At 43.5% G+C, this 26123-nt stretch overlaps 3 protein-coding genes across 4 annotated transcripts; 2 read left to right on the top strand and 1 right to left on the bottom strand.

The window, feature by feature from the left end:
• Window positions 1–690: 690 nt before the first annotated feature.
• On the bottom strand, window positions 691–17605 carry LOC137958843 (protein NCA1-like). The gene is made up of 8 exons (XM_068806019.1): window positions 17425–17605; window positions 16193–16467; window positions 15867–16098; window positions 15547–15692; window positions 2068–2155; window positions 1830–1976; window positions 1088–1237; window positions 691–1008 (listed from the first exon to the last, which is right to left on the bottom strand). Exons 2-8 carry the CDS (start codon window positions 16450–16452, stop codon window positions 928–930), a joined length of 1104 nt encoding a protein of 367 aa, XP_068662120.1. The 5' UTR covers window positions 16453–16467; window positions 17425–17605; the 3' UTR covers window positions 691–927.
• A 748-nt stretch (window positions 17606–18353) lies between these two features.
• Window positions 18354–22222, top strand: LOC137958842 (aldehyde dehydrogenase family 3 member F1-like). 2 transcript variants are annotated; one of them, XM_068806018.1, is made up of 10 exons: window positions 18354–18860; window positions 19299–19367; window positions 19896–19992; window positions 20106–20312; window positions 20420–20544; window positions 20748–20852; window positions 21021–21193; window positions 21382–21472; window positions 21616–21759; window positions 21870–22222. In XM_068806018.1, exons 1-10 carry the CDS (start codon window positions 18666–18668, stop codon window positions 22107–22109), a joined length of 1446 nt encoding a protein of 481 aa, XP_068662119.1. In that variant the 5' UTR covers window positions 18354–18665; the 3' UTR covers window positions 22110–22222. The 2 variants fall into 2 exon arrangements, with proteins under 2 accessions (XP_068662119.1, XP_068662118.1); XM_068806017.1 differs by having other exon boundaries at window positions 18357–18860; window positions 21610–21759.
• Window positions 22223–24819: 2597 nt separating this feature from the next.
• On the top strand, window positions 24820–26098 carry LOC137958602 (NAC domain-containing protein 67-like). The gene is made up of 3 exons (XM_068805669.1): window positions 24820–25003; window positions 25244–25533; window positions 25636–26098. The coding sequence occupies exons 1-3, from the start codon at window positions 24820–24822 to the stop codon at window positions 26083–26085; spliced, it is 924 nt and encodes a 307-aa protein (XP_068661770.1). The 3' UTR covers window positions 26086–26098.
• The last annotated feature ends 25 nt before the right edge of the window (window positions 26099–26123 follow it).

Below are 26123 nucleotides of genomic sequence, written 5' to 3'. Positions count from 1 at the left end.
TACAAGGAGAAAATACTTTACAGTTTACTAGTGAGAGAGTTTCTATCATGACCAGACTTTTTTTTCTCTCAGAAGGCTATTCTTTATGCAACTCAATCATAGAGCGCGTAACTCCTACAATGGAAGCGGCTGAGTTTGCACACAAAAATTGACAGTGGCAACATACATGAGATTTTGATAGCAGGTGTCTCAGTCATCGGACTAGAACCAGTTTCAGATAATATATCAGATTACAAGGGACGTGCTTTGGTCGCTCTTACATGGATGTAGCGAAGGACACTAGGCAGTGAGCTTGGTGTATTTGACTTTGCAACTCCCCGTAAGGGCGAGGTTAGTGAGTACGTATCCCTCCCTAATTGTTGTTTTGGTCGCGTGTACATTCGGTTTTTATCGAAAAAGGTGAAGTCTGAAACCAACAAACATAAAACTGAAGAAGACTGATGTAACTTGCTAGCGAAGCTCGGGTTCTTTGTAAGACAGATAACTGCGATTGCTACACGTGTCTTCAGTGTCCTCGCCTTCGGCCCCATCTTGACATCTCCCGCTTACCTAGTGCGACACTCAAAGGCGCTTTTTGGTTGAAATAACAAACTATATCTGCGAATTACACGACCCGAGGCTTGGAGATTTGCTTGGCTTTCCAACTAATACAGTTATCGTCTTCGAGAGATCACGTTGATCATGTCTACAGACAGGGAAAAAGTCATAGCTTAGTTTCAACAATGTGTAAGGACTGTCCTCTTTATTACATTTTATTTAGTAAATTAAGATGATGTGTAAATGGCAGCTAGCATGAGCTGCTTAGATTCACTACATGTAAGTTACAGACACTATGCATCATGCAGAGAGTTCCAAATATCTGTGGGAACGCCAAAAGCTTATATTACATGCACGTTACATCTTCACTGGACTTGCATGAGAAAGACGTCAAGTTGAGGCAACGGGTCTTGTAGCGGTACTTTGATACTCTGCCATTTGATTATTGAGGAACTCGAGCACTGAAATGCGCTGGATATCCAGAGTCATGGTCAAACAGTTGGCCAACTGGTAATGAGAAAGCTAACAATCAACAGCATAAGAAGCTTACCCGTTGCTCCAAGCCACTTTCCTCAGGCCCTAATGTCAAGGACTCCAAGCACTTTATCGCCTCTTGAAAACCATCAATTGCCAAATTGTCATGGCCGAGAGACCGATCCACATCAGCAACTTTGGCAAGAGATACAGCAACATCCACAACCTGAGTTCGTAATAAGTGGTTAGGTAAAAAGTTAAGAAAAACTGTGGGAAAAGGAAAGAAATTCATCATGCCAATAATAACTACTCCTTCCTCTTTAGTAATAATCAAATTAGAAACTAGTCACTTATGGGATAAAAGAAAATAGATAAATAATATGTACTCAGCATCCAAACTAGTATTGCAGTAAGCATTTTGAACACCGGAAAGATCCATCCACCAAATCCTAATAAAAAAGTACAACAGTACGATCGCAGGCCTGCTGACTCATGATCACAGTCATTTGTATAGAAGTGTGGATAGGGCCTTTTGGCTCAGTAGCCACATGGGGACTTTCTAGAGTGAGGTCTCATTTTCAAGTTGCCCGTAGTATAGGGTTCAACATTCCAAAAAAATAAAAATGGATTTGTGTGTTATAAACTAATCCTTGACTTTTAACAAGTTACTCAGCAGATAGCAGCAGAAGTAAAAAATTTCTGGATAAGATAAATTTAATTTCCTGAAGCATCCAAGTCTTGCTTAGCTTGGAGATATCCAGCACAAGTGTAGACAAAGATATGACCTTGCCCAAAATTTAAAGAACGAAATACCTAACCTGAGACATGACTTTTGGATTATCTCTAACTGCACTTTGACGAACATCCAAAGATTGTGAATAGTAAGATCTTGCAGCTTCAAGGTCACCATCATAGTATTTCAAGTCTCCAATTTTATTAAGAGAAACAGATAATGTGTGCACTACCTGGTAGAAACCACCATCAGCATATTAAACATTTGAACTACAGTAGTATCATGAGATAAAATATTTAGATAAGCACGAAGTACAGGGTAACCTCTAGATCTTTGACAGATAATTTTGAAAGGAAACCAACACTCTCTTTGTAATGGCTGATAGCAGATCCAGAGTCTCCCATTGCACGACTGCATTTCCAGAACACATGCATTTGAGCATGGCAGTAAAAATGGGGGTAGCAGGTATGATGCTTGGAATGGTTTTCTTATGAATATACAAATGCATTTACTCAATGTATCCAAACAAAATCCAAAATATTCACAACAGTCATTTTATCTTATATTTTTACACCACCTTATAAATTAGTACAATCAGGTTCAATTTTTCAATTAACCTTTTAAAGTTTATATAAATACCTTCTTGTTAAAGTAAATTTAATTAATTCATAATCATCACGCAAACAAAACTTCATGATGTAGCAGAGTGGATTAGACTCCAGGAAGCTTCTTATAAAATCAGCAAGTTGCTTGTCCAATAAAACTTTTAATTTTTGCCAGCTTGAAATAAGAAAATGCATTTTAGCTTGGAACTTGAGCCAAAAATAGGAAATTCATGCCCCTTTTAATTGAATATTTTTCCATAAACATGAATAACTTTGGGGTAATTCCTTGTCCTTGGATATTCCTCAGCTTTGTAATATACTGCATCACTTGAACATACATCAGTAGACTGGATATGAACTTAAGGCCTCAAAGTTTGAGGCAGGCCCATAAACAATCCACAAGGGGCATAAGCTACGTGATACATGTATGCCAAAAATGGTTAACGTAAAAGCCCATAAGGCAATTGTAAACCCTACTGTGTTAAGCCAACCATTTTTTTAAGAGCACAAAATGTGGTAGAGAAATATGTAGAAGATAAAGGTTGTGGGAGTGAAACTATCGAGGTGGATAACCGCAAAACTAAGACAAACAAATTTAGAATTAATATCAGAGATGCAAACAGAAGGCATGGAACTGAAACTATTGCTTTTCTCCCTTGAAAAAAATCGATTACAATAACAGCACCAAATAAAAGAATATACAGAGAAAATCTAGGAGCATTAGTGACAGAAGGATTTAACTGTCATTGAAGATGGTTTGGCAATTCAACATAAACAAAGCAAACAATTGAATGGACTTATAAAGGCAGATAAATTAACATTGATGAAATTTGTGAAAAATGAGAGCAAAGCTATCAAATGATAGAGCAAAATCAAGAAGGATTCATTTATTTTGAAGATAATTATGATGACGAAAGTTGCCACTTCTAATCTCCAACATTGTTTACCTCAAGCCTCAAGACGCCCTTGAGATTCTTGAGAGACGACTTGAGCCTCATGAGCGGAGCGTGCCCTATTGAACACCCTCGGGCTCGGCTCCCCTCCATTCAGGAGCGCCTCGTCACACCTCCCCTATCTCAACTCCTCTGGCGAGACTTGACAACGAAACCGATGGTGAAAGACCTCGCCGGCATAAGCAGCAGCAGCACGGCACGTGAATGACAACTGGTCCCCAAGGCGACCTTGACGCCGGCTGGCAAACGGTGGTCAGCCGAACATCGCGCAGAAGAATACGGGTGGCCTCGACGGGCGACACTCCCATTTTCGAGTTTCGATATGGGAAAGTGACCACAAGACCCAATGAGTGATCCAGAGACGTTGTGCAAATCCTCTCTAGATTGGGGACGAAACGCTCTTTCGTCACAATACCTCTCTCGGCGGCCGACTCGTTCCTCCTTTTGTTCGACAAGGTCCTCTTGAACGAAACTAGATGCAGCTTCAACCGCACGCTGCGAGCAGAAGACTTCACCTTCCACCTCTTCATGCAGCACCATTGCAGCTCCTTGGAGTGCAGTATCACCCAACAACGCGGAAATACAGTCATGGGTATGCTCTTCTTACCCCAAAACACAACCTCCAATTTTGGGTGGGCCACGTTCCGGTTCCACTCTTGTGTTTTACAAATCGCCCTCGCAACAATAATACCTCTGTCTATTCAACCACCTCTGAAATCCACCCCAAACATGCCTGCCAACTCCCTTCCTTTTCGCCAAACATGCCCAGCCAACTCCCATCCTTTTCGCCAAACATGCCCAGCCAACCTGATCACACGCTCCCACCTTCGCCCCCTCCACTGGTTCAGCATTCCGTAGATTTCACATCCCGCACCCACAGCCCAGGCCCTCACCGATAGAACTAGCCGCCCATTTGACGCCGCAGTGGTTACCGCCCAGCCTCCTGCTCCTCTGAGCCTCAAATTTTGGCACCCGATTTCCACTATCGGAAAAGCCGACTATCTCCCATATCAGCAGACATCATCGGCTGGTCCTCTTCAAGATAGCGAAAGAGAGGCACTTAGCAAAGGTTGCCTCTAATGAAATTGACTCCCCTCTGGAGCGGCTGCTGGAATGGTCCCCATACCTTACTCGCTTCTTGATGGGACAATGGGCAACAGCCAAGGAATCCCTGTTGAATTATAGTGCCGACACACCACTGAATGCATTGCCGGCATCTTTGGTGACATCCTCCGGCACGATGATCATTCTGATCCGCTGGTAGACCTCCAATAGACAGTTTTTCCTCCGGCCAAACCAACCAGTAAGTGGCCATAAAAAACTCAAAACTCATTTCTGGCACATCTACTTTTTGGGTACATCTTGTGTTCGGAGACCTAGCAACCCTATCCCCAACCCAATTTCGCTTGGCATGACCCTGACCCGGCTTGTGTTGAGTCAATTTGAGCTCTTGCCCCAGCCCCCAACCCCCCTGATGCGGCCCCAACTTAGGCCGAGGTCAGTCACCCCCCTGTCACTTGTCAAAATTCAAAATTCAGATCTTCTCCCCCCGTCCCCTTGGTTGGCCCACCCCTCCTGAGTCTGAAAACCCCCTCTGCCAGATCTGACCTCCTGTTCGATCATAAACACCTGGAACTGCCATCGAGGGTTCATCTTATCTTTTCAGGAGTTGCGGGCTGCAAATCAAATCCCATCGAACTGTCAGCAAAACCGAAGACTCCTATCCTATCTTCTTGGAGGCTTCCCCTACTCTAGAAAAGACCGCTCCGGCATCGCCTGCCACTTCGAGCCATCCGCACCCCAACCCCCATGCCACCTGGCAGCCCCCCCCTGCTTCCACCTAATTCCTCGCTCACCGAGCCTCTCCCACCTCTTTCACATCCCAATCAGTCAGCCGCCTAGGAAATCGAAAAAAATACTTCCCCTTAACCTTATGTCAAATCCTCGAGGACAGAATCAGCGATCGAGGCAACCCGTTACCTAAATAAGGCTGATCAGGCACTTGATGACCGACTGCAAGGCATGGATTCATGTCCCCAGTGGAATACCGAGGTGCCAGACTCTTCACATCAACCTCTTCCTGATATCTGGCTTCCACTTCATTACCCTTCCATCACTCAACCAACCACTACTATATCTACCCGAACAGCCCCTCACCATTCTATATCCCACCCTGCTCGCTCTCATGAAGCCCAGTGCACCCCTCCAACCCGAACTCTCTGATGCTGAATCCTCCAGCCAATCCACCACTACCCGATCAAGTATACTTACTTCCGTCGACGAACTAAAACCCAGGCCCAAAAAGATGCCCCAGCCGAATCCTATGAATCCACTACTATTCCCAATGACTCCCAAACCAAGCCTGCCCCCAAGGGCCCAACCCTGATCCCCAACGAGCGCTCCCGACGATTCATTGAGGCCCTCCAGCCTGAAAGGCACAGATACCTCCCTCGTGAATGGGAGAAGATGATGGAACTCCCCGTAGAATTCGGCGAAATCTACAATGGCCAGATGAGAAACGGAGAGGAGCCTGAACCAATCCCCACGGTCCCCCTAATATGATCATCCTTTCTTGGAATATTAGGGGAATCGGGTCGTGCTCCAAGCGAGCCACTGTCAAAGATATCCTCCTCGAATGTAAACCGTTGGTTGTAATCTTTTCAAGAAACTAAGCTTCACTCTCTTGATAATTCTATAATTAGTGAGTTTTGGTACTCCCTGGACCCAGAGTGGACCGATGTTAATGCCATTGACCATGCCGCCAACATCCTCATAATTTGGAACCCAAATAGTGCTGAAGCCATTCTCACTGCCTTGGCCACATACTCCATTGGAATCCAATTTTGGGACCATTCGTTGGGACATTCTTGGGCCCTTGCGGGCATCTATGGCCTGACTCGCCATCACGACCGCACCAAATTTGGGGATAAATTCCTACACCTTGTCCAACTCTAGAGCCTTACCTGGCTCCTCGCGGGGGACTTCAATGTCATCCGCCTTTACTATGAGAAATCACCTCCACCATGAGGGCTTTAGCTGACCTCATCGGCAATCTCGATCTTTCGGAAATCTCTTCGTCTGGAAAAGAGTTCACCTAGTCTAACGGGCAGATTTGCCTTCTCTGATGGCTGACCACACGAAAAATTTGATTTTGCTTGGCGCTGAGAGTTTCCAAGCCAGATTTGCCTTGTGCCATTGTATACTGTAGTCTTGCTTTCTGGTATGAGAGTAAGCAGAAACAACAATGAATCGGCTATTAATGTTGGGCTTCCAAGTCAGCTTATCAACTGAATACTCCCGGATAATAATACTGCTGAGTCTAGTATGTGAGAGAGCAAAAAGCCAAAGATTCCTCACCATTTAGTCCCCGGCAGAACGGAAGACTCCACGACTGATCCCGCCAAGAATCAGCCACTGAGTAAGAGAGGTCTCTAGCCACCCTATACAACCCCGGGAAGATCCACACTGGTCTTGCAATCGCCGTGCTACTCCTGCTCACCCGTAAGACTCTTGTTTGCGGTCGCATCTCGAAGCTCGATCTGCTGGAGGAGCAAAGGTTTATTTCTACCCCTGAGCTAATTCTTCGAAAACAATTAAATCGTGACTTTCATGACATAATGTACAATGAAACCATTCATTCGAAGCAGGGGGTCAGATTCCGCTGGTTGATTGATGGAGATGGAAACACCATGTTTTTCCACTCCATCGCCTCGGCCAGAAGGAAAGCTAACCATATCACCTCCTTCAGGAATGGAGATCAGGTGATCACAGATAGCCTCTCTATCTCTAATGCTTTTGTTAATTTTTTCTCAGATCTCTACATTGAGAAAACTCTGAATCGGCATGTCCTGCATCAACTTCAGCACAGCCGCATTGCCAATTAGGATGCTGATCGTCTGGAGCTCCCATTCACCTCCACAGAAATTGACTGGGCAGCTTTCGTGATGCCGATAGATCGTGCCCCAGCGCCAAATGACTTCAATGGGGAGTTCTACCGCCACCACTGGGAGACCATCCGAGAGGATGTTTATGCCTTCGTCAAGAGCTTCCACCTCTGCGGAATCCTGCATTGTGCCATTGGTGCCTCCTTCGTAGCCTTGATACCCAAGAAGATCAACATTGTGCACCCTAACCACCAGTTCATACAAGATCATCGCCCGAATCCTTGCGGTCCTCCTGCAAGTCATTCACCCTGCCAAAGCGCTTTCATCAAAGCATGCAACATTTTGGATTCTGCAATGGCAGTGCATGAACTCCTTGACTCCTTTAAGTGAGCCAACCTTCCCAGAATTATCATTTAGCTCGATTTTGAAAAGGCGTTTGATCGTGTCAATTGGAAGCTGCTTAACCACCTCATTGGGCAACTGAGATTTGGTACTTGTTGGCAGTTCTGGATGCGTAGTTGCATCTCCAACGTTTCCTTCTCCCTTCTGGTAAACAGTAACTCTTGCAGGCACTTCAACAGATCCTGGGAGATTAGACAAGGTGACCCATTGTCCCCTTTTCTCTTCACCCTCATTGTTGAATACCTTTTTGCTATGGTCCGGCATGCAAGATGCATCGGGTGGCTCAACCCCATGTCCGCTTACCCAAACCAGGATATTGCCATCCTCCAATATGTGGATGACAATATCTTCTTTGGCAAAGGCATGATGGACCAACTAACCCACCTAAAAGCCTTGCTTAACCTACTCAAGCTCTCCTCCGAACAAAAAATGAGTTAGGCCAAGTCATCCATCTCTGGTTTCAACATTAACCAAAATGCCCTTGAGGAAATGGCTGATTATTTAGAATGTAAAATTGCTAATACCCCCTGCACCTACCTTGGCCTGCCATTGACTCATGGCACTCCCACCAAGGACAACTGGCACCCGGTGATTGAACGCTTGGAGGGGCGGCTGGCCGCCTGGCAGGCTATGTTTCTTTCCAAGGCTGGCAAACTCACCCTTATCAAATCCTGCCTCCACGGTATTCCCAACTAGTTCCTCTCCCTATTCACTACCCCGCATTTGTCAAAAACCGATTAGAAAGCCTCAAGCGGCGTTTTCTCTGGGATGGCCCCAACGGGAAAAGGAAATACCATCTCGTTAAATGGTCTGATGTGTGCCAACCAATGCATCTCGAAGGACTTGGTATAAAAGACATTGCAAAAACCAACTTTGCGTACCTCATCTAATGGATCTGGTGATTCAACTCGTCTCCTGACCTGATCTGAAGAGCTCTGGTTGCTACTAAGGCAAACAAGATGAATGGTTGGTGGACCGGTGGTGACCGTCGTTATTTGCTGTCACCTATCTGGAGAAAAATCTCTCCTGCTCCCCACCTTTTCGGAGGCGGTTAAGTGCTACCCGGGTAATGGGCACCTCACTCCATTCTGGACGGATTGGTGGTTGGAAGACAAACCCTTGGATAAAATTTACGGCTCCATCTTGAGCTTCTCTAGACTTCTGAATGCTTCCATTGCGGACCTATGGTCCTATTCTGGCGGATGGATCCTCAATCTTCGCAAAGCCCTCACGGATTTTGAAGTTTTGCTGGCATCCAACCTCCTTTCATGCCTTGCAAATGTTAAAATCCGTGACCATTCCGGACGTCTTTAGCTGGACCCCTTGTACTAAAGGGTCATTCATTGTGGCTTCTACTTACAATCTTCTGCATGGCCCCAACACCTATCAGCCTCACCACCCTGCTGCCCTAGCCAGGTCCCTACTCACCCCTCCTCATGCCAACTTTTCTACTTGGTGTGCATGCAAAAAAAAAATTTTCACCTCCGATGCTCTCATCAGGCGAGGAACTCATTTGCCGGATCCAACATGTTCACTTTGGCGCAACTCCCCAGAATCCGCCACCCATATCCTTCTCCACAACAAATTTGCCCAAGCCTTCTAGCCCAACCTCCTCAACAGAATTGGAATACAATACTGTGTTCCTCACAACTTGCCATCTATGATCCACTCCATCACAAACTCTCGGCTCCCCAAGCTTGAAAAAATGCTCATCTCCAGTTGTGTGGGACACATCCCTTGGACTCTTTGAAAAGAGAGAAATAACTGGAAATTCCAGTTCAGATCCTCCCCAATCGAAGTGCTTGCTGAGAACATTGTTGGCCAGGTCTACACCTGGCTCCTTATGAAGAAGTAATTACTCCACCTAAGCAGCTAGGATTTCCGAGGAAACTGGCACCGAATTATTGTCATGGCTAGGCCCTCTCACGCCCCGAACATGACAATGTGGTCTCCTTCCCCCTGGCCACTTCAAGCTTAATTTCGATGGCAGTGCTTTTGGCTGCCTAGGGCCCACATGGTTTGGTGGAGTAATCCACGATGAAAATAGCTGCCTCCGTGACGCCGGACACAGGATAGTGATTATCCTGCCGGCAATGCCACCAGTAATCTGTGAAAAAATTTGGCAAGAGGTCGCCCTAAACAGAGAGAAAAATCTCCTGTTGCTGTTCAATTTCATACACATCAATAATAATCCTCCTCTGTACACAAAACTGGTTTTAACAACCAAAAAGGCAAAGCCCCCGACAAGCCCGGGCTACAGCTCAAAGCAACAACCCAAACCGGGTTCAGCAAGATGGATCCGATTATGTACCCGCCTCACGCTTCTCCTGCATCAGTCGCCTCGGGTTCGAAAGAACTCGTCCTCGAGTTCACACTAGCAAAATCGGAATCCAGAAAACAAGGACTCAAGTGTTTGACATTAAAGACATCAGAAGTCCGCAAATGACTGGGTAGGCGCAGTCTATAGGCATTATCATTGATCTTCTGCAAAACCTCACAGGGGCCAATCTTCCGCACCTTAAGCTTAGTATACTCTCCAACAGGAAAACGATCACGAGTTAAAACGGCCCAAACAAAATCACCAACGTCGAAGAGTACCTGACGACGACGACGGTTTGTCTGAATCTTGTACTGGGCATTACTCGCGTGAATGGCTTGCTTCACCTGCGCATGGACATCTCGAAGAGACGCTGCCATCTCATCTGCCTGGGGACTCCAACGACCCACACGTGGAATAGGGGCCAAGTCAAGCACCCCAGAGGGATTCTGACCATAGGCAACCTCAAAAGGGGTCATACCGGTGGTTTTGTGTTTCGACCTGTTATATGCAAATTCTGCTTGAGGTAATGCCAAATCCCACTGCTTCGGTTTAGTACCTACCAAACTTCTCAAAAGGTTGCCCAAACTCCGGTTCACCACCTCAGTTTGACCATCCGTCTGAGGGTGGTAGGCGCTGCTAAAGTTCAACTTCGTCCCCAGTTTCTCCCATAAGCTCCTCCAGAAATGACTCAAAAACTTGGTGTCACGATCAGAAGTAATGGAGCGAGGGACGCCATGTAAACGCACAATCTCCCGAAAGTAAAGATGGGCGATCCTGGCAGCATCCATTGTTTTCCGGCAAGCAACAAAATGGGCCATTTTGGAAAACCTGTCTACCACAACCAAAATAGAATCCACAGTCCGCTGGGTACGGGGTAAGCCCAACACGAAGTCCATACTGACATCAATCCACGGGGCTTCCGGTACTGTTAACGGGGTGTACAAGCCCGCATTAGCGAGAACTCCCTTGGACCGCTGGCACACATAACAACGCTCCACATAATGAGCCACGTCACTAGGCAGTTGGGGCCAGTAATAGCGAGAAGATATCAAAGCCAATGTCTTATCTCGCCTAAAGTGACCCTCGTTATGAAGTTCACGCATAATCAACTGCCGTAGGGAACACTCCGGAATGCACAACTGTAATCCGCGAAACAAATAACCATGATGCAAAAGAAAATCATGGCGGTGACCCTCAGTTACCTCGCGAAGTATCCTCCCGAATGAAGGATCTGCAGCATACATAGGAGAGAAAGCCTCAAAGCCTACAACTCTGGCGCTCATGGTGGTGAGGAGTAATGTACGACGGCTCAAAGCATCTGCGACACGATTCAGATTCCCTGCTTGGTGTCTCAGTGCAAATGTGAACTCCTGTAAGTACGCCACCCACTTGGCATGTCGGCGGCTCAGTTTGTGTTGGCTATTGATGTACTTCAAGGCTTCATGATCAGTGAATAGAATGAACTCCTTCTGGACGAGGTAGTGACGTCAATGCTTCAGGGACTGAACTATGGCATAAAACTCCAGATCATAGGTGGAATAATTCTTCTTGGACCCGAATAGCTTCTCACTGAAAAAGGCGATAGGCCGCCCCTCCTGACTCAAAACACCACCAATGCCAACCCCAGATGCATCACAGTTAACCTCAAACACCTTCTCAAAATTAGGAAGTGCCAAAACTGGGGCCTCTGTCATTTGTTGTTTGACCCGTTGAAAACTGGCCTCCGCCGCCTCGGACCACCGGAACTCACGTTCCTTGAGACACTCTGTAAGAGGAGCAATCAGAGTGCTGAAGTGTCGGATGAACCGACGGTAGAAGGACGCCAAGCCATGAAAACTGCGGACATCGTGCAAAGTCTTTGGTGTGGGCCACTCCAAGACCGCATCTATCTTCGACTGATCTGCATGAACACCATCAGTAGACACAACAAACCCAAGAAAAGTTACAGAGGTAGTGAAGAAAGAACAGTCCAGCCGAGCCACAAACAGGTGTTCCGTCCGCAACATTGCAAAAACAGCACGGAGGTGATCAAAATGGGATGCCCACGTCGGACTATAAATGAGGATATCGTCAAAGTACACGACCACGAATCTCCCCATAAATGGTCGTAGAATCTGATGCATAAACCTCATAAAGGTGTTGGGTGCATTGGACAACCCAAATGGCATGACCATCCACTCATACAACCCATGTTGCGTCTTAAACGCTGTCTTCCACTCATCTCCAGGCCTTATTCTGATCTGGTGGTATCCGCTCTTAAGGTCAATTTTGGAGAAGACCTTAGAACCGGACAACTGGTCTAACATATCATCCAGGCGAGGAATGGGGAATCTGTACTTCACTGTAATCCTGTTGATTGCTCGGCTATCAACACACATACGCCACGAGCCACCTTTTTTGGCACTAGCAGGGCAGGAACTGCACATGGGCTCATACTCTCACGGATGTAACCCCTATCCAACAACTCTATCACCTGTCGCTACAACTCTTCAGACTCCTTGGGGCTGAGGCGATATGCTGGCCGATTTGGCAAACTGGACCCCGCCACAAGGTCAATCTGATGCTGAATATCCCTCATAGGCGGCAATCTAGGAGGAAGGTCCTCTGGCATCAAGTCAGAAAACTCTGCTAGGAGCTGATGCACCTCGGCTGGTAAATCAGGAGGCATATCTGTGATACTCTTCCCACAAGGAAGTAGAGCATAGACGAGATCTTCCTTCTCTATCTCTACAAGAAACCTGGACATGGAAAGTAGGTTAGCGGGGCCGTCTATCGGGGTAGGAGGGGGGCCTTCCCGGCGAGGGGCTAACACAATCTTCTTCCCTTTGATGCTAAAGGAATAGGTATTCTTTCGCCCGTCATGAATAACGTTGCGATCATACTGCCAAGGGCGGCCCGGCAATACATGACAAACATCCATAGATACCACATCGCACCAAGCATTATCAAAATATTTCATGCCGATGGAAAAAGACACGAGGCATCGTCTATTTACTGCTACCTCACTGCCCTTAGTCAGCCACGTCAATTTGTACAGTTTGGGATGAAGATTTGTCTGCAACTGCAATTTCTTGACAACCTCTTCAGAAACGACATTCTCACAACTGCCACTGTCAATGATCATCTTGCAGACTTTATCTGCAACTGTGCAGGTCGTGTGAGACACATTGGTTCGCAACCAATCATCCCCTGAATCCCCCTTGGGAGTCAACAGACTCTTACAAACAACTAGAGTCTCATGGCCATCACCGTACAATACCTCTCCATCCTCAGCATCATCATACACAGGTTCACCAAGTTCCTCAGGCTCATCTACCACGTCTTCCTCAATCAGAAGATTTTTGCCCTTCTGACTAGCATGTTTCCTATACTCAGTAGCTTTATGTCCCGACTCACCACAACGAAAACATCGAATATGTGAGGTAGAAGGACCTTGGAGAGGCTGCTGGGCAGGACGAGATTCCTGAGGGCGAAATTGTCGGCTACTGGGATTGCTTCTGACCATTGGCCTTCTGTTCTGCTGTTTTTCCACAGTCAATGCACGCTAGTATGCTTCCGAAACGGTCCACAGCGAGTGAAGACTGAGGACATCCTGTAGGGGTTGTCGTAACCCCCCCAAATATCGTGCCACCATCTGTTCTTCTGTCTCAGATAAGTCATTCCGGGCGATCAACTGATAGAACTCCTCCGTGTAATCATCCACTGATCTCGAGCCTTGCCGCAACAAATGAAGTCGCTGAAACAAGGTTTGAGTGTAGCCGAAAGGAAGGAATTGACCCTTCATCTTCTTCTTCATTTTCTCCCAATCAGTGATTTTGACCTTGCCCTACCGGTCTCGTGATTGCCTCAACTGTTCCCACCACGCAGATGCTCTACCCTTGAGTTTGATGGCAACCAATTTCACCTTGACATTGTCGAGGACTTCCTTGTACTCAAAGATACGCTCTATCTCCTGCAACCAGTCGATGAATCCCTCGGCCTGTAACGTGCCAGAAAACTCAGGTAACGTCACTCTGAAACTGAGGTCTATAGGTCGGTCCCCCTGACCGCGATGCTCCCCAGATCGAGGTTGATTGCGATACGGATTTTCAAAGCCGGTATCGGAATCGTGACTTCCCATCTCACGATCACCAAAATCCTGCGCTGCCAGACGCTGAGTCAACTTTGCAACTTGCCGCTGTAAGTCTTCAATCACCACATTCTGAAGATTACGACCACGGAATGGAGCTTCCTCATTCTGGTGCTGCCCGCGACGACCACGACCACCAACCATAATTTTTTTTTTTTAATAATAATAAAAAAATAATATAATTTCCCCAAATGTAAAATACCTTGACGGCGAAGAACCTCCCGAAATCGGGATTTCGGAGCCCCCTTTTTTTTGAAATCAAGACCTCTCCGGTGGTCCTCCGGCTGTCGTCGCCACCTGCGACGCTGGCTCGCTCCGGCAACGAGGGTCTCCCGTCTCGGAACCCCCTTTCTCGGCACCACGAAACTCTGTTTCGGTGCTCGATTTTCCGTCAATCCCGAACCTTATCTGTTCGTCGAGCTCCGTCGACGGCAGATCCGACTACGGCGACGGCAACGGCAACGTCGCACGGTAGTTCCGGCGGTGACGACGTCGATGCCGACCCCTTTCCCTGCCGAATCCCTCTTTTCCGGCAAAGCCAGAGCCTCTGCTCTGTTTCTGTAACTTGCTCGGTCGAGTCCCGAGCTCTGCTCGGTCGAATCCCGAGTGTTTCCGGCAGCAACGTTGAGCGATAGCTCAACGGCGACGGCGTCGTCGTCGTCGACCCTTCTGCTCGCTGCAGCGTCTCTGGCGATATCTGCTTCTTCCCGAGCCTGAAGCTCTGATACCAACTGACGCCGGACATAGGATAGTGATTATCCTGCCGGCAATGCCACCGGTAATTTGTGGAAAAATTTGGCAAGAGGTCGCCCTAAACAGAGAGAAAAATCTCCTGTTGCTGTTCAATTTCATACACATCAATAATAATCCTCCTCTGTACACAAAACTGGTTTTAACAACCAAAAAGGCAAAGTCCCCGACAAGCCCGGGCTACAGCTCAAAGCAACAACCCAAACCGGGTTCAGCAAGATGGATCCGATTATGGATCCGACTATGTACCCGCCTCACGCTTCTCCTGCATCACTCCGCTACTCTTTCACTGGTCCTTTGGGCATCTCTGACTCCACAGCCGTTGAGCTTGCTAGGCTGCTCCAGGGCCTCAAGGTCTTCCGAGATTGTCTCTTTGGGACCCTCATCATTGAAGGGGACTCAAAAAATTATCATTAGCTAGTGTGCTAAGCGAATGCCCCACCCCCCTCGTGGCGGGAATTGGGATACCTTTTTTGAAATTTTTAATCCTCTTGCCTGAATTGTATATGGACCCATACCCCAAAATCCGTCAACCACTTGGCAGACTACCATACTGAAAGGGGCTCATCCCTCTAAAACCACATTGTGGAGGATGGTTCCTCTCTATAAGTTGTATTTATTCCTCTTTTTATAAATATTCACACATTCCATCAAAAAAATTATGATGACAAAAAGAGGATAAAAAAATTACCTTGTCACAATTAAAACCAATAGAAGAAGACATGTTCTTACATTCATCAGTCACAAGATTAAGCTTACCAGCAGTCACCAAGCATCCCCAGGACCGCACCTAGTTGTGAACATAACTCTAATGAGTCACCCGATAGATCTAGTTGCTCCCTCATGTCCTCCACACAGAGACTAAGTCTCGATTTGGTACTTGCTATATTCTGGGAATGGAATGCCTGGATATGAAACTACCTCTGATCAATGTTGCCAAAAGAACAAGGCCGAGTGAAATAATCAACAGAATAAGAGTCCAATTTGATATAATAATAAAAATTAAAAACAAGCATTCAACTTGCTTATGAAAACGTACAAGAAAAGAGGAAAATAAATTTACTAAAAAAAAAATTTACCCTCATAGCTTGTTGCACCAAGAAAGCTCCCCTCTCCATTGAAACGTCCTCATAAATGACATTTTTAAATTCATTTCCCATATCTTTTTTGTCTGCATGAATTGGAGATCTCCTGATTCTCGCATGCCCCTCAATGAAGCGATCTACAGTTTCCTGAAGGTCAGCATCTGACTCAATACTCTCAATGTCAGCCCCACACAGTGGGCAGTCCTTAAACCGTGAGATACATGCTCTGGTAAAATGCAAGAGAAAAAAAGGATACATGAGATATATATGTGAGTGAGAGAGAGACAAAGACAGAGAGACGCATCTTAAGTACTACTCACTTGCAAAACTTATGAGAACACGGGACACACTTGCTGCTCTCAAATAGAAGAGCTTGGCAAATCATACAGCTCAGAGGACCCAACTTGAATGTATGGGAATCATATCCAAGTGGGCACTTGGGTGACACGACACCAGCACTCTTATCATCCTTTACCTTGTCACCATCTCCTGAATGATAATTGTTATTGGATTTGACCTCCTTCATTGGGCAGACAGAACCAGCAGGTGCTGCACCTGCAAATGGGCAACCACTACTCATCTTGATCACAGCTCCCTGTTATCAAACTGGATGTTAGCAAAGCCAAAATAAAGAGAAATATAGGACAAGTCAGCCTGCATTTTAAAATAGGATCTATTTTTGAACGTGTAGCTAAGAAACATAATAAAATTACAAGCCAACTAGATCTTTTCCATTTCCTTTCGCTCCAGTTAATTCCAGAAATTCGGAGATCGAAAGCTACAAGCTAAACCAAATAGAGAAGGCATTACAACTTCAGAGAGTGAAAAAGATGAGAGCTATTTTTCCAAATAAAATATGAAGTAAGAAATCCAAAGTATCGGAATTCAATACAAAATAAAATTATATTATCCGATGCCACTTGAAATGCCATATCAGCGACCATGTATACGAAAAGGAGCAAAAGATATAAATTCACGTAACATCTGGACCATGTTAGAAATCCTTAGTATTCAATAGCGCTGATATGCCAATTCATCTACAAGGATACTTTTACACCCCAAAAATTAAAAAGAAAAAAGAAAAAAAAATCCTCCGGAACTAGAAGACATTATTCAAAGAAAAGATTGTATGAATGGTACAATAACAAGGCTGTAAGGCAGTGAAGTACGTAAAGATATGTAATGACTTGTGACAACACCAATCAACTTCGAGCTTCACAATTGCCTCGAATTGGATTTTTGTCACTATTTCTTCAACAAAGTAAATGGATACGGATAGACAACAACGCGAGGATACTGAATATAAAAGAAAGGACCTAATCGTGAGGTAACACTTTGAAGCAAATCGTGCAACAGATGAGATGAGCAAGGAAAAAAAAAATCGATACAGATTAATGTTCAGGACGTAGGAAAACCTTGATTTAGATAGAAGTAATGGAGGAAATCTGTATTATGAGAAATCAAGATAATAAGATTCCACCGTTTAAAAGAAAAGAAAAATCAGCTTCAAACAGGGGAAAATGAATCGATGAAAGATGAAGGAAAAACGCACCTGAAGAAATGAAGTGAATTTGGAAGTGGAAATCGAAGCTTATATCTGTAACCCTCGAAGAGATTTTTGTGGGAGGAATTCCGGACCGCTCTTTTTTTTTTTTTTTTTTGTTCCGGTTTATTTGGATTTATGGCCAACCTCTTGGTACATCTCTCGGTTCCCGTTATCCGCGGGATTTGATAACCGTGTTGGACATGATAAGATCAAAAGAACGGAAGCCCACTTATATTTTACTTATTGGGTTGGATGGTTTTACTTCAAAACCCACAATGTCACAAACCCATGAATTTTATTAGCAAAGACGCAAGGGCCAAGTGAAGATGCATCCACAACTCTTAATGAAATGGATGGTTTCCGATTTGGCCACACGTAATCGGTGTGAATAATAAAGTGAAAATCCTATAAAACCATTAAAAATTAAAACTAAAAAAAAAGCTTAACATAAAAATAAAAATAAAAAATAAAATAAATAAAGAGAAAGTTTTGATGAACTGTAGCTTACAAATATAATACTAGAATTTATTTTTAAGGGAAAAAAGTTTTAGCCTCTCAAATGTCGATGGGGCCTGTTATAAAGGAGGCAGCTAAGGTTCCCCTGTCACTGGTAATCTTGCAAGTTCCAATCCATCCCATTCAGACAGAGAAATTAGGAAGACGTCAGAGCAAACTAACCTTTTAATTTAATGTTCATCTGTTTGATAGGAAACGTATTAAATTCTTACCAAATTTAGCAGCGAATTTGTAAATGACGGTGAGGTCCTACGAAGATGCTGAGCTAATTCTCTCAAGCTTCACCCCTCCTTTTCTCTCTCTATATTTTTATTTTCTAAACAAAAATGTCTTCAGTCTTTCTGCTTATTACACTTGATAGCCATAGAAACAAACAGTGGCTCGTTTAGCAGATTTCTTCAGTCAAATGAAGTTGTTTGACCCGTATATGCGTCCAGTAAGGGAGGGGGAAAAACTACCAAAGTCCTTCAAGTGATGCATCTAGATTTGCTGGAGAAGCTTTAAATACTCTAACCTTGGTAATGAGGCCATGTTGGTATAAGGCCACCAGAGGAACCTCTGGATTTGAACTCTAAATTTGCACTAGGTTTTGTGTAACTGGGTCGTTCTCTTCTTCATCTCCTGAAGTCCAGCTTCCAGTGCTTGAGATACCTATTTCATTTTGTTGAGCAATCGAGCACGCATCGGCCGGACTTGGGAGGGATCAAGAAGAGAAGCAACCGCTGGCGACCATGGAAGGGCTGCAACTGGAGGAGACGATGAAAGAATTGAGAGGGAGCTTCCAGAGCCGGAGGACGAGGAGCGCCGCATGGAGAAGGTCTCAACTAGAAGGCCTCTCGAGGCTTCTCAGGGAGAAGGAAGGAGAGATTTTCAGGTCTCTGAAAGAGGATCTGGGCAAAGCGCCTGAAGAAGCTTTCAGAGACGAGGTAAGTGTCAACTGCCTGGCAACCTAATTAACCAGTTATACTGTATATATCGGTTAATCTATCTTTGTACGTGGTCTCATTTACTTTAGCTTCTTGAGCGTGTCACTTTTGTTCTGTTTTTTTTTTTTCTTGACTTATTTTAAGCATCTTAATGTGTTCTGTTGTCTAACATCGGAATGTTTTCTCTTCTACTACTGTTAAGTGGGGAGCTGGATGTTTTTCAACATTTGAGAGAAATAAAAGAACTAAAATTACAGTCAATATAGAACTCTGTACGTTCTAATCGTGATAGAAGCCTAAACTTAAAAGAGTGTTATGGATGATTTCATAGTATCTAAAGGAATTTCTTAATTTCTGTTTGATATTGAGGATACGCAGCTTTCTCTACCTCTCGTATACTTTTTAAGTTTTTTTTTTTTTTTTTTGGAGTTTTTGCAGATCGGGCTTTTGTGGAAGTCTCTTAATCTTTCAACGGCCTCCTTGGAAAAATGGATGGCCAGCCAAAAGGTGAGCCAACACAGGCTTCTCGCTTGTCCATGAACTCAATTCTTTGAAATGCTGAATTCAAGATCCAATCTTAGGCAAGTTGACTTGATGCGTTCGCCTCAAACTATGTTCTGTGCATATGGGTCTATATAGATAATAAGCTTGGGCAATCATTTGAAGAAGATATCTAAGATCCAGTGGTTCTAAAGACTCCCAAATGCCAAATATACGTCAAATAATTAACACCATTTAATAGGGGTTGAGAAAAAAAATGTTATTTTCCCGCTCGTACTTGAAGATGTGTGCAAGAGTAAAATGGGAGGGGAGAGGGGGCCGGGCACCCACTTGCCTAGGCCAAAGGGATTATGATCCCATGAAGAAGAGGGAAGGCAAATGGAAAATCATTCGTCGGGGCCCCGGGTGATTGATTCTTGGTTGTAATTGATTGACCAGCGGCTAGGAAATTCGATACGATGCTCATCTTTTTGGTTTTTTTTTACTTACCGAAATGTAACGTAGATCTGTAATTTACTTAAAAATTCATGGCAGGTTGCTGTGCCAGTAATCGCCTTCCCGACGTCAGCTGAAATTGTACCTGAACCGCTTGGCGTTGTTCTCATAATATCCTCGTGGAACTTCCCTTTCGGTGAGACCACAATTATGTCCCTCTTATACTCCCATCTCTCTTCCGGTTATAATAATTAATCAAAGAACAAGAGTTCATCATGAGTTCTCTCTGGCTGTTTGGTGACGAGGCAGGGTTGTCGCTGGAACCCCTGATAGGAGCCTTAGCTGCAGGCAATGCGGTTGTCTTAAAGCCATCAGAGTTGGCTCCCGCGTCCGCCTCCTTTCTTGCGACTTACATTCCCATGTATCTGGACCACAGTGCTGTCAAGATTATTCCAGGGGGCCTCCCCGTTGCCCAAAACCTGCTCGACCAGAAATGGGACAAGATTTTCTTCACAGGTCCATCCATATTGCATTTATACCCCTAACGCCTAACGATTATTACTTCTTTTCACTTTTCATTAATTCGACACTCTAACCCAACTGGTGCTCTCCGATTACTTCAGGAAGTGCCCGCGTTGGGCGTATAATCATGTCCGCAGCTGCAAAGCATCTTACTCCCGTTACTTTGGAGTTGGGGGGGAAATGCCCCGCCATTCTTGACCACCTCTCCAGTTCAAGAGATAAAGAGGTACTAGTCGACAGTCCACATTTTTTTTTTTGTTTTTTTCTGAGTTGAGACCTGAACTCGACCACAGTACTCAGCAGTTCCAATTTTAGTGAGGATAATGAAAATTAGATTATAGACTTTATGGGCATGCAAAATCACAGCCATCCTGTTTTTTAGGTTCTTATCTTGTTTATTGTTGATGGCAAAATATATTTATGTTGAAGGTTGCCATCAAGCGTATTGTGAGTGGAAAATGGGGTCTCTGCAGCGGGCAAGCATGCGTTGGAATTGACTATCTACTCGTTGAAGAAAAGCAATCTTCTTCGGTGGTAATAATCTCTCTCTCTCATATTTTATAAGAATAATTAAGAAATAAAAAGCAGTAGCGCGGGTTTTTTTTTATTAACGTATTGAGTGATATGTTTTATAAAGTAGGCATTAAGTATCACTCAGATGATCTTTAATCAACTGCTTCATGGGGCTTCATTCTTTCACAGATTGATCAAATCAAGATCCGCCTCAAGAAGTTTTATGGGGATAAGCCGCTGGAAACTAACAGCATGGCTAGGATTGTGAATTACCATCATTTCGACAGGCTGAGGAAACTCCTGGAAGGTCCAAGGGTTGCAGCTTCGATAATCCATGGCGGCGCAGTAGATGAGGAAAACTTGTACTCTTCTAACTCGTTTTTTAACCTTCAAAAGAGATGGCACTCACTTCTTCTCTTTATCTTATCTTTTTGAAGAGACGATAGAAAGAGAAAAGAGTCCTGCTGCGATTTTTCAAATTGGAACAGGGAATGAGTTGAGTAGCTTATGTTGCAGTGAAGACACGAGTTGACCTTACTATCTTTTGCAGGTTTATAGAGCCGACCATTCTGTTGGATCCTCCTTTAGACTCTGAACTGATGACAGAAGAAATATTCGGTCCGCTGTTTCCCATAATCACGGTGAGATGCCTCCGACCAAGGCGTTCTTAATTTCCACATTTATTTTCTTTCACTATTTATCCATAGTTATTGGAGATTTTTTTTCTTCTTCTGGTAAATGAGGGATGAAATATTGCTGAGTCGTTCTTCTCTTGTAGCTGAAGAAAATAGAAGATAGTATCGACTTCATAAATGCAAAGCCGCGTCCTCTTGCTATTTACGTGTTCACAAAAGACGAATCTCTCAAGAGAAAGGTGGTCGCCGAAACATCTTCCGGGAGCGTGACGTTTAATGATGCTATTATTCAAGTAAATCCATCCCTCTGTCAATCTTTAATTCCCTCCCCCGGCCGGCCGGCCGGCTTTCGGTTAACCACATGAGAACTGATCATCTTCCCCAACTCCTCCATTAATCACAGTTTGCTCTGGACACGTTACCCTTTGGAGGCGTCGGCGAGAGCGGCTTTGGGAAGTATCATGGGAAATTCTCCTTTGATGCCTTCAGTCATGCAAAGTCAGTCCTCAGAAGAAGCTTTCTTACTGAATTCAATTTTACGTATCCACCATGGAATGATTACAAGCTCCGATTCCTCAGAGCAGCCTATAACTTTGACTACACATCCCTGTGCCTTCTGCTGTCGGGACTGAAAAGATCATAGGCACGGCACATGGTGGGTGGCCCATCTCGCCAGCGCATGTGGAGGATCGCAGTTGAGTTTTATTCCCAACGCCAACTAATAATTAATATGCTAGCACTCTTAAATACTTTAGAGAGAGGCCTGTTTGGTGTGTCTTTGCTACTGCGGTTTATGTTGGTATTTGCTTCTTTGTATTTGCCTACGTCTCACGTATTTGATCAAATGTTTCCCTTTACCTTTTTGTAATTAATACATATAATTTATATGATGTAAAATAGGGAATTTTATTAAATTAATCAATTTTAATAAAATATTTATCAAAATAATAACTCAGAAACTTAATTTTTAATATATCCAATTTTGACCGATCATTTTTCTATTATTTTCTTTTCATTATTGATTTAAGTTATTTTGTAATTAAAAATATTTTTTAAAATTTATTTTAGTTGTTATAGATTAGAATGTGATTTTTTTTTAATTAGTTAATATTATAAAATTTATATTTTATTACAATAAAAAAGAAGGTAATAAAAGATGTATCAACAAATATGCTTTTTAAAAACTGAAATAATTTTTAAAGAGTATTTTAATATTAAAAATATCTTAAATAAACAATGAAAGGTGTTAATTGGATTAAAAGATGATGTTTTAATTAATTAAGATTTATTTTTTATTTTTTATTACTATAAATAGAAGGTAATAAAACGTGTATCGATAAATAATTTTTTTTTAAAATAAAATATTTTAAATTGATAATGAAAGGATATAATAAGATTACAAGAATATTTTTTAATAATTAATATATAAATATCTTATTTTATTATTATAAATAGAAATTAATAAACATGTACCAAAAATATTTTTATAAAATAAAAAATTAAATTAAAAATATTTTAAATCAATAATGAAAGGTGTTAATTATATTAGAATAATTTTTAAATAATTAATATAATATATAAATATAAATAAATAGAAGGTAATAAAACATGTACCAACAAACAGTATATTGAAAACCTATAATATTTTTTTTATAAAATATTTTTTAATTACTAAAGAACTTAAATCAATAATGAATAGAAAAAAGGGGAAAAAAAAGGGCTAACATGGCACGTTTCTAATACGATAGGCTAAGTGACAAATGACATGGTAGATGATGTCATTGGTTGGCAACGTTGCTGCTGATGTGGCACCACATGGTGGTCAATGTTGACATGTCACATTGAACTTTTTTGTTGGGTTGTTGATAGGTTGAAGTTGGAAATTTTTAAAATTAAGTTTTTGAATTGGTTATTTTGATAAATATTTTATTAAAAAATAATTAGTTTAATAAAATTCTCTAAAAAATAGTTCTTGGAAGTCATACCATAATTCTTGGGTGTGGGGGCAGGCCTCTTTTAACATAGTGGTTGAGATTTGAGAGCAACCCTCTTTAAAATTGAACCTATATTGCATATTGAAATAGGTTGGCCCCTTCTTGACAATGTTGGAGGCACCATGCATCCATATTTTCTTCTTTTCCTTCTTTTCAAAGCTGCTAAATAAAAAGGGGAAAGAGTGGAACAGTTTTTTAATAAAATAATAAGTGTTTTAATTAATTAAAAATATTTAAATATCTTTAATAGATGCCTCTGTTGCATTCTCGGTGAGTTGAAGGTATAATAATTAAGCCATATAATACCAAGTTATCATCTAAATGAAAAATATAGGAATCTCTCTTTTACAGGTAAAGTGTATAGTGTTAACTGAACGACAAGTACAGAAAGGAGTGTGCGAGGAGGATGAAGAAAAAACGCTCGTTTTTTTACATCTACTACAAGATGCACACATTGGGGAATTTTGTTCTGCATTTTTCATATATCATCCCATCCCATCCCATCCCATCGCATCCCCATGAATTCAGTATTGCATTCTGTATTTAGTGCATATTATGCTGGGTAAAAGAAAAAAAAACCCACCACGCATCGAGACTCACAATTCGTTGCACAAACAGAAGGGTAGGGGGCCCCTCCTCCCTCTCGTGATTGTCATTCATTCTAGCATGAAATGAGAGCAAGAGGGAAGATTATGTGAAGCTTACACTATACACAGGAATTGGGAATAACCGACTGTAAGAGTTGTGGCCAGTGGGGGATAGCTAAAAAAGGTGGCATTTCTGAAAAACGTAAACGTGGGCAGTGACGCCATCTACTTGACGTCGGCTCTACGAGGATTCAGCGCCTATTTGTCCTATATGTTTCATGTATTAGTTGAATTGATTTTTTTCGGGAAGAAGCAGATGAGCAGTCAGCATGGACCATTTACATTAAAATTCCGGTCAGCGGGAACAATGAAGAGAGACAGAGAAGGAAACAAGGGAGATGTATCTGCATTCTTGAATTTTGACGCCGGCCGGAGGAAGCCGCCACATCAATCCTCTGCTCTCTCTCTCTCTCTCTCTCTCTCTCTCTCTCTCTCTCTCTCTCTCTCTCTCTCTCTCTCCACCTTTTCAAAATATCCAACCCACCCGGGCGGCTCCTGGGTTCGCTTCCCCCATTTACGTTCGCTATTCCTTGTACCAGGATATATATATATATATATATATATATGGGCACACCCCATAACCGTCTGTTCACAGCTCTGACCTATGCACAATAGAACACAGCTAGCACGCGTCGATCCTCTCCTACACAAAGCCTCGGACAGATTCATGCAGCGAAGGACAAGGCAGCCTGTAGATACGATGAAAATCATTATGGGAAGGACTAGAGAGATGGATGCCGAGGCCGAACTGAATCTACCTCCGGGTTTCCGCTTCCACCCCACCGATGAGGAGCTTGTTCTTCATTACCTCTGCCGCAAGGCCACTTACCAATCTCTTCCCGTTCCCATCATCGCCGAAATCGATCTATACAAATACGATCCGTGGCAGCTTCCAGGTGGGTATATCCTAGTCCCTACCACACCTCACTTAAAATTCGTTTCTCGTTTCTTCCATTCTGTCTTCTACCCCTACGTTTTAAAAATATCCTCTGTTTCGACTTAGTTTCAATTTGGTTCGCTTAATGTACGATTCATGATTTCATTAATCTAACCCTTCTGTTGGTATGTAATGCATCATCTATAGTTTGTCCTTGGATCCATTCTCTTGTCTTAATATATCTCTTTGAAAATTTCAGATATGGCTTTGTTTGGACAAAATGAGTGGTATTTCTTTACCCTACGCGATCGCAAATACCCTAACGGGTCCAGACCCAACAGGGCTGCAGGAAGCGGTTACTGGAAAGCAACTGGTGCTGATAAGCCCATCAAACCAAAAGGGTATACGCAACATGTTGGTATAAAAAAGGCTTTGGTTTTCTACGCCCGCAAGGCGCCCAAAGGAGTCAAAACTAACTGGATTATGCATGAGTACCGGCTAGCAAACCCAGCAAACCCCAACCGCACCAAAATAGATGGCACCCTCAGGGTAGGTCGCCTACTTCCCACATCACTGCCACTTCTAACATGGTTGAGTTCAAATATTAGACAGACTCACCTACAACGTCTACAATGTTTCCGCTTCTTGCAGTTGGATGACTGGGTCCTTTGTCGGATCTACAATAAAAAGAAGAAGATCGAGGTAATACAACAACAGCAACAGCTGCCGCAGCAGCGAACTGAAGAATCATCGTCTGCAGAGGCTGCTGATTACTTGAAGACAATTCGAGATCTCGGCTCAGAGATAACACCTAAGTCTGAAGTTGAAGATCCATTCGTGGAACTCAGCGATCTAGGCAAACCAGAAGATGACACGACATTACACAGGATGAGGATTGACCCGTCGGTTAGCTTTCAGAGAGGAGCGGCTGTCGAGGAAGATAACGAATGGTTTTGGAAATTAAATCTTGACGATTTAACCTCTTCCAATGCAGTACTAGACAGGACAACGGATCCGGACTTGATGAACCACGATTCTTTTTTCAGGGATCTTTCTACTCCTCTACTGAAGCCTACAGAGGTCGATATGCGTCCATTTTGAAAGCAAAGGGTACGTCTGTCTGTACGGTATGCAACAAC

The sequence above is a fragment of the Aristolochia californica genome, unplaced genomic scaffold (genome assembly GCF_029961685.1).
Source record: "Aristolochia californica isolate CCGP_79_NKW_82.1479 unplaced genomic scaffold, dmAriCali1.0.hap1 SCAF_3, whole genome shotgun sequence".
Lineage (NCBI taxonomy): Eukaryota > Viridiplantae > Streptophyta > Magnoliopsida > Piperales > Aristolochiaceae > Aristolochia > Aristolochia californica.
The sequence above is the reverse complement of the archived record's forward strand: the minus strand, read 5'-3'. Positions and strand labels throughout refer to the sequence as shown.

Coding starts and splice junctions, on each gene's coding strand:
- LOC137958843 (XM_068806019.1), bottom strand. CDS start 16,452: ATGAGTAGTGGTTGCCCATTTGCAGGTGCAGCACCTGCTGGTTCTGTC. Junction 16,099..16,192: donor TGTTCTCATAAGTTTTGCAA/GTGAGTAGTACT, acceptor GCATTTTACCAG/AGCATGTATCTCACGGTTTA. Junction 2,156..15,546: donor GGGATGCTTGGTGACTGCTG/GTAAGCTTAATC, acceptor CTGGAAATGCAG/TCGTGCAATGGGAGACTCTG.
- LOC137958842 (XM_068806017.1), top strand. CDS start 18,666: ATGGAAGGGCTGCAACTGGAGGAGACGATGAAAGAATTGAGAGGGAGC. Junction 20,545..20,747: donor CCAGTTCAAGAGATAAAGAG/GTACTAGTCGAC, acceptor TTTATGTTGAAG/GTTGCCATCAAGCGTATTGT. Junction 21,194..21,381: donor GCAGTAGATGAGGAAAACTT/GTACTCTTCTAA, acceptor TATCTTTTGCAG/GTTTATAGAGCCGACCATTC.
- LOC137958602 (XM_068805669.1), top strand. CDS start 24,820: ATGGGAAGGACTAGAGAGATGGATGCCGAGGCCGAACTGAATCTACCT. Junction 25,004..25,243: donor CGATCCGTGGCAGCTTCCAG/GTGGGTATATCC, acceptor TGAAAATTTCAG/ATATGGCTTTGTTTGGACAA. Junction 25,534..25,635: donor AAATAGATGGCACCCTCAGG/GTAGGTCGCCTA, acceptor CGCTTCTTGCAG/TTGGATGACTGGGTCCTTTG.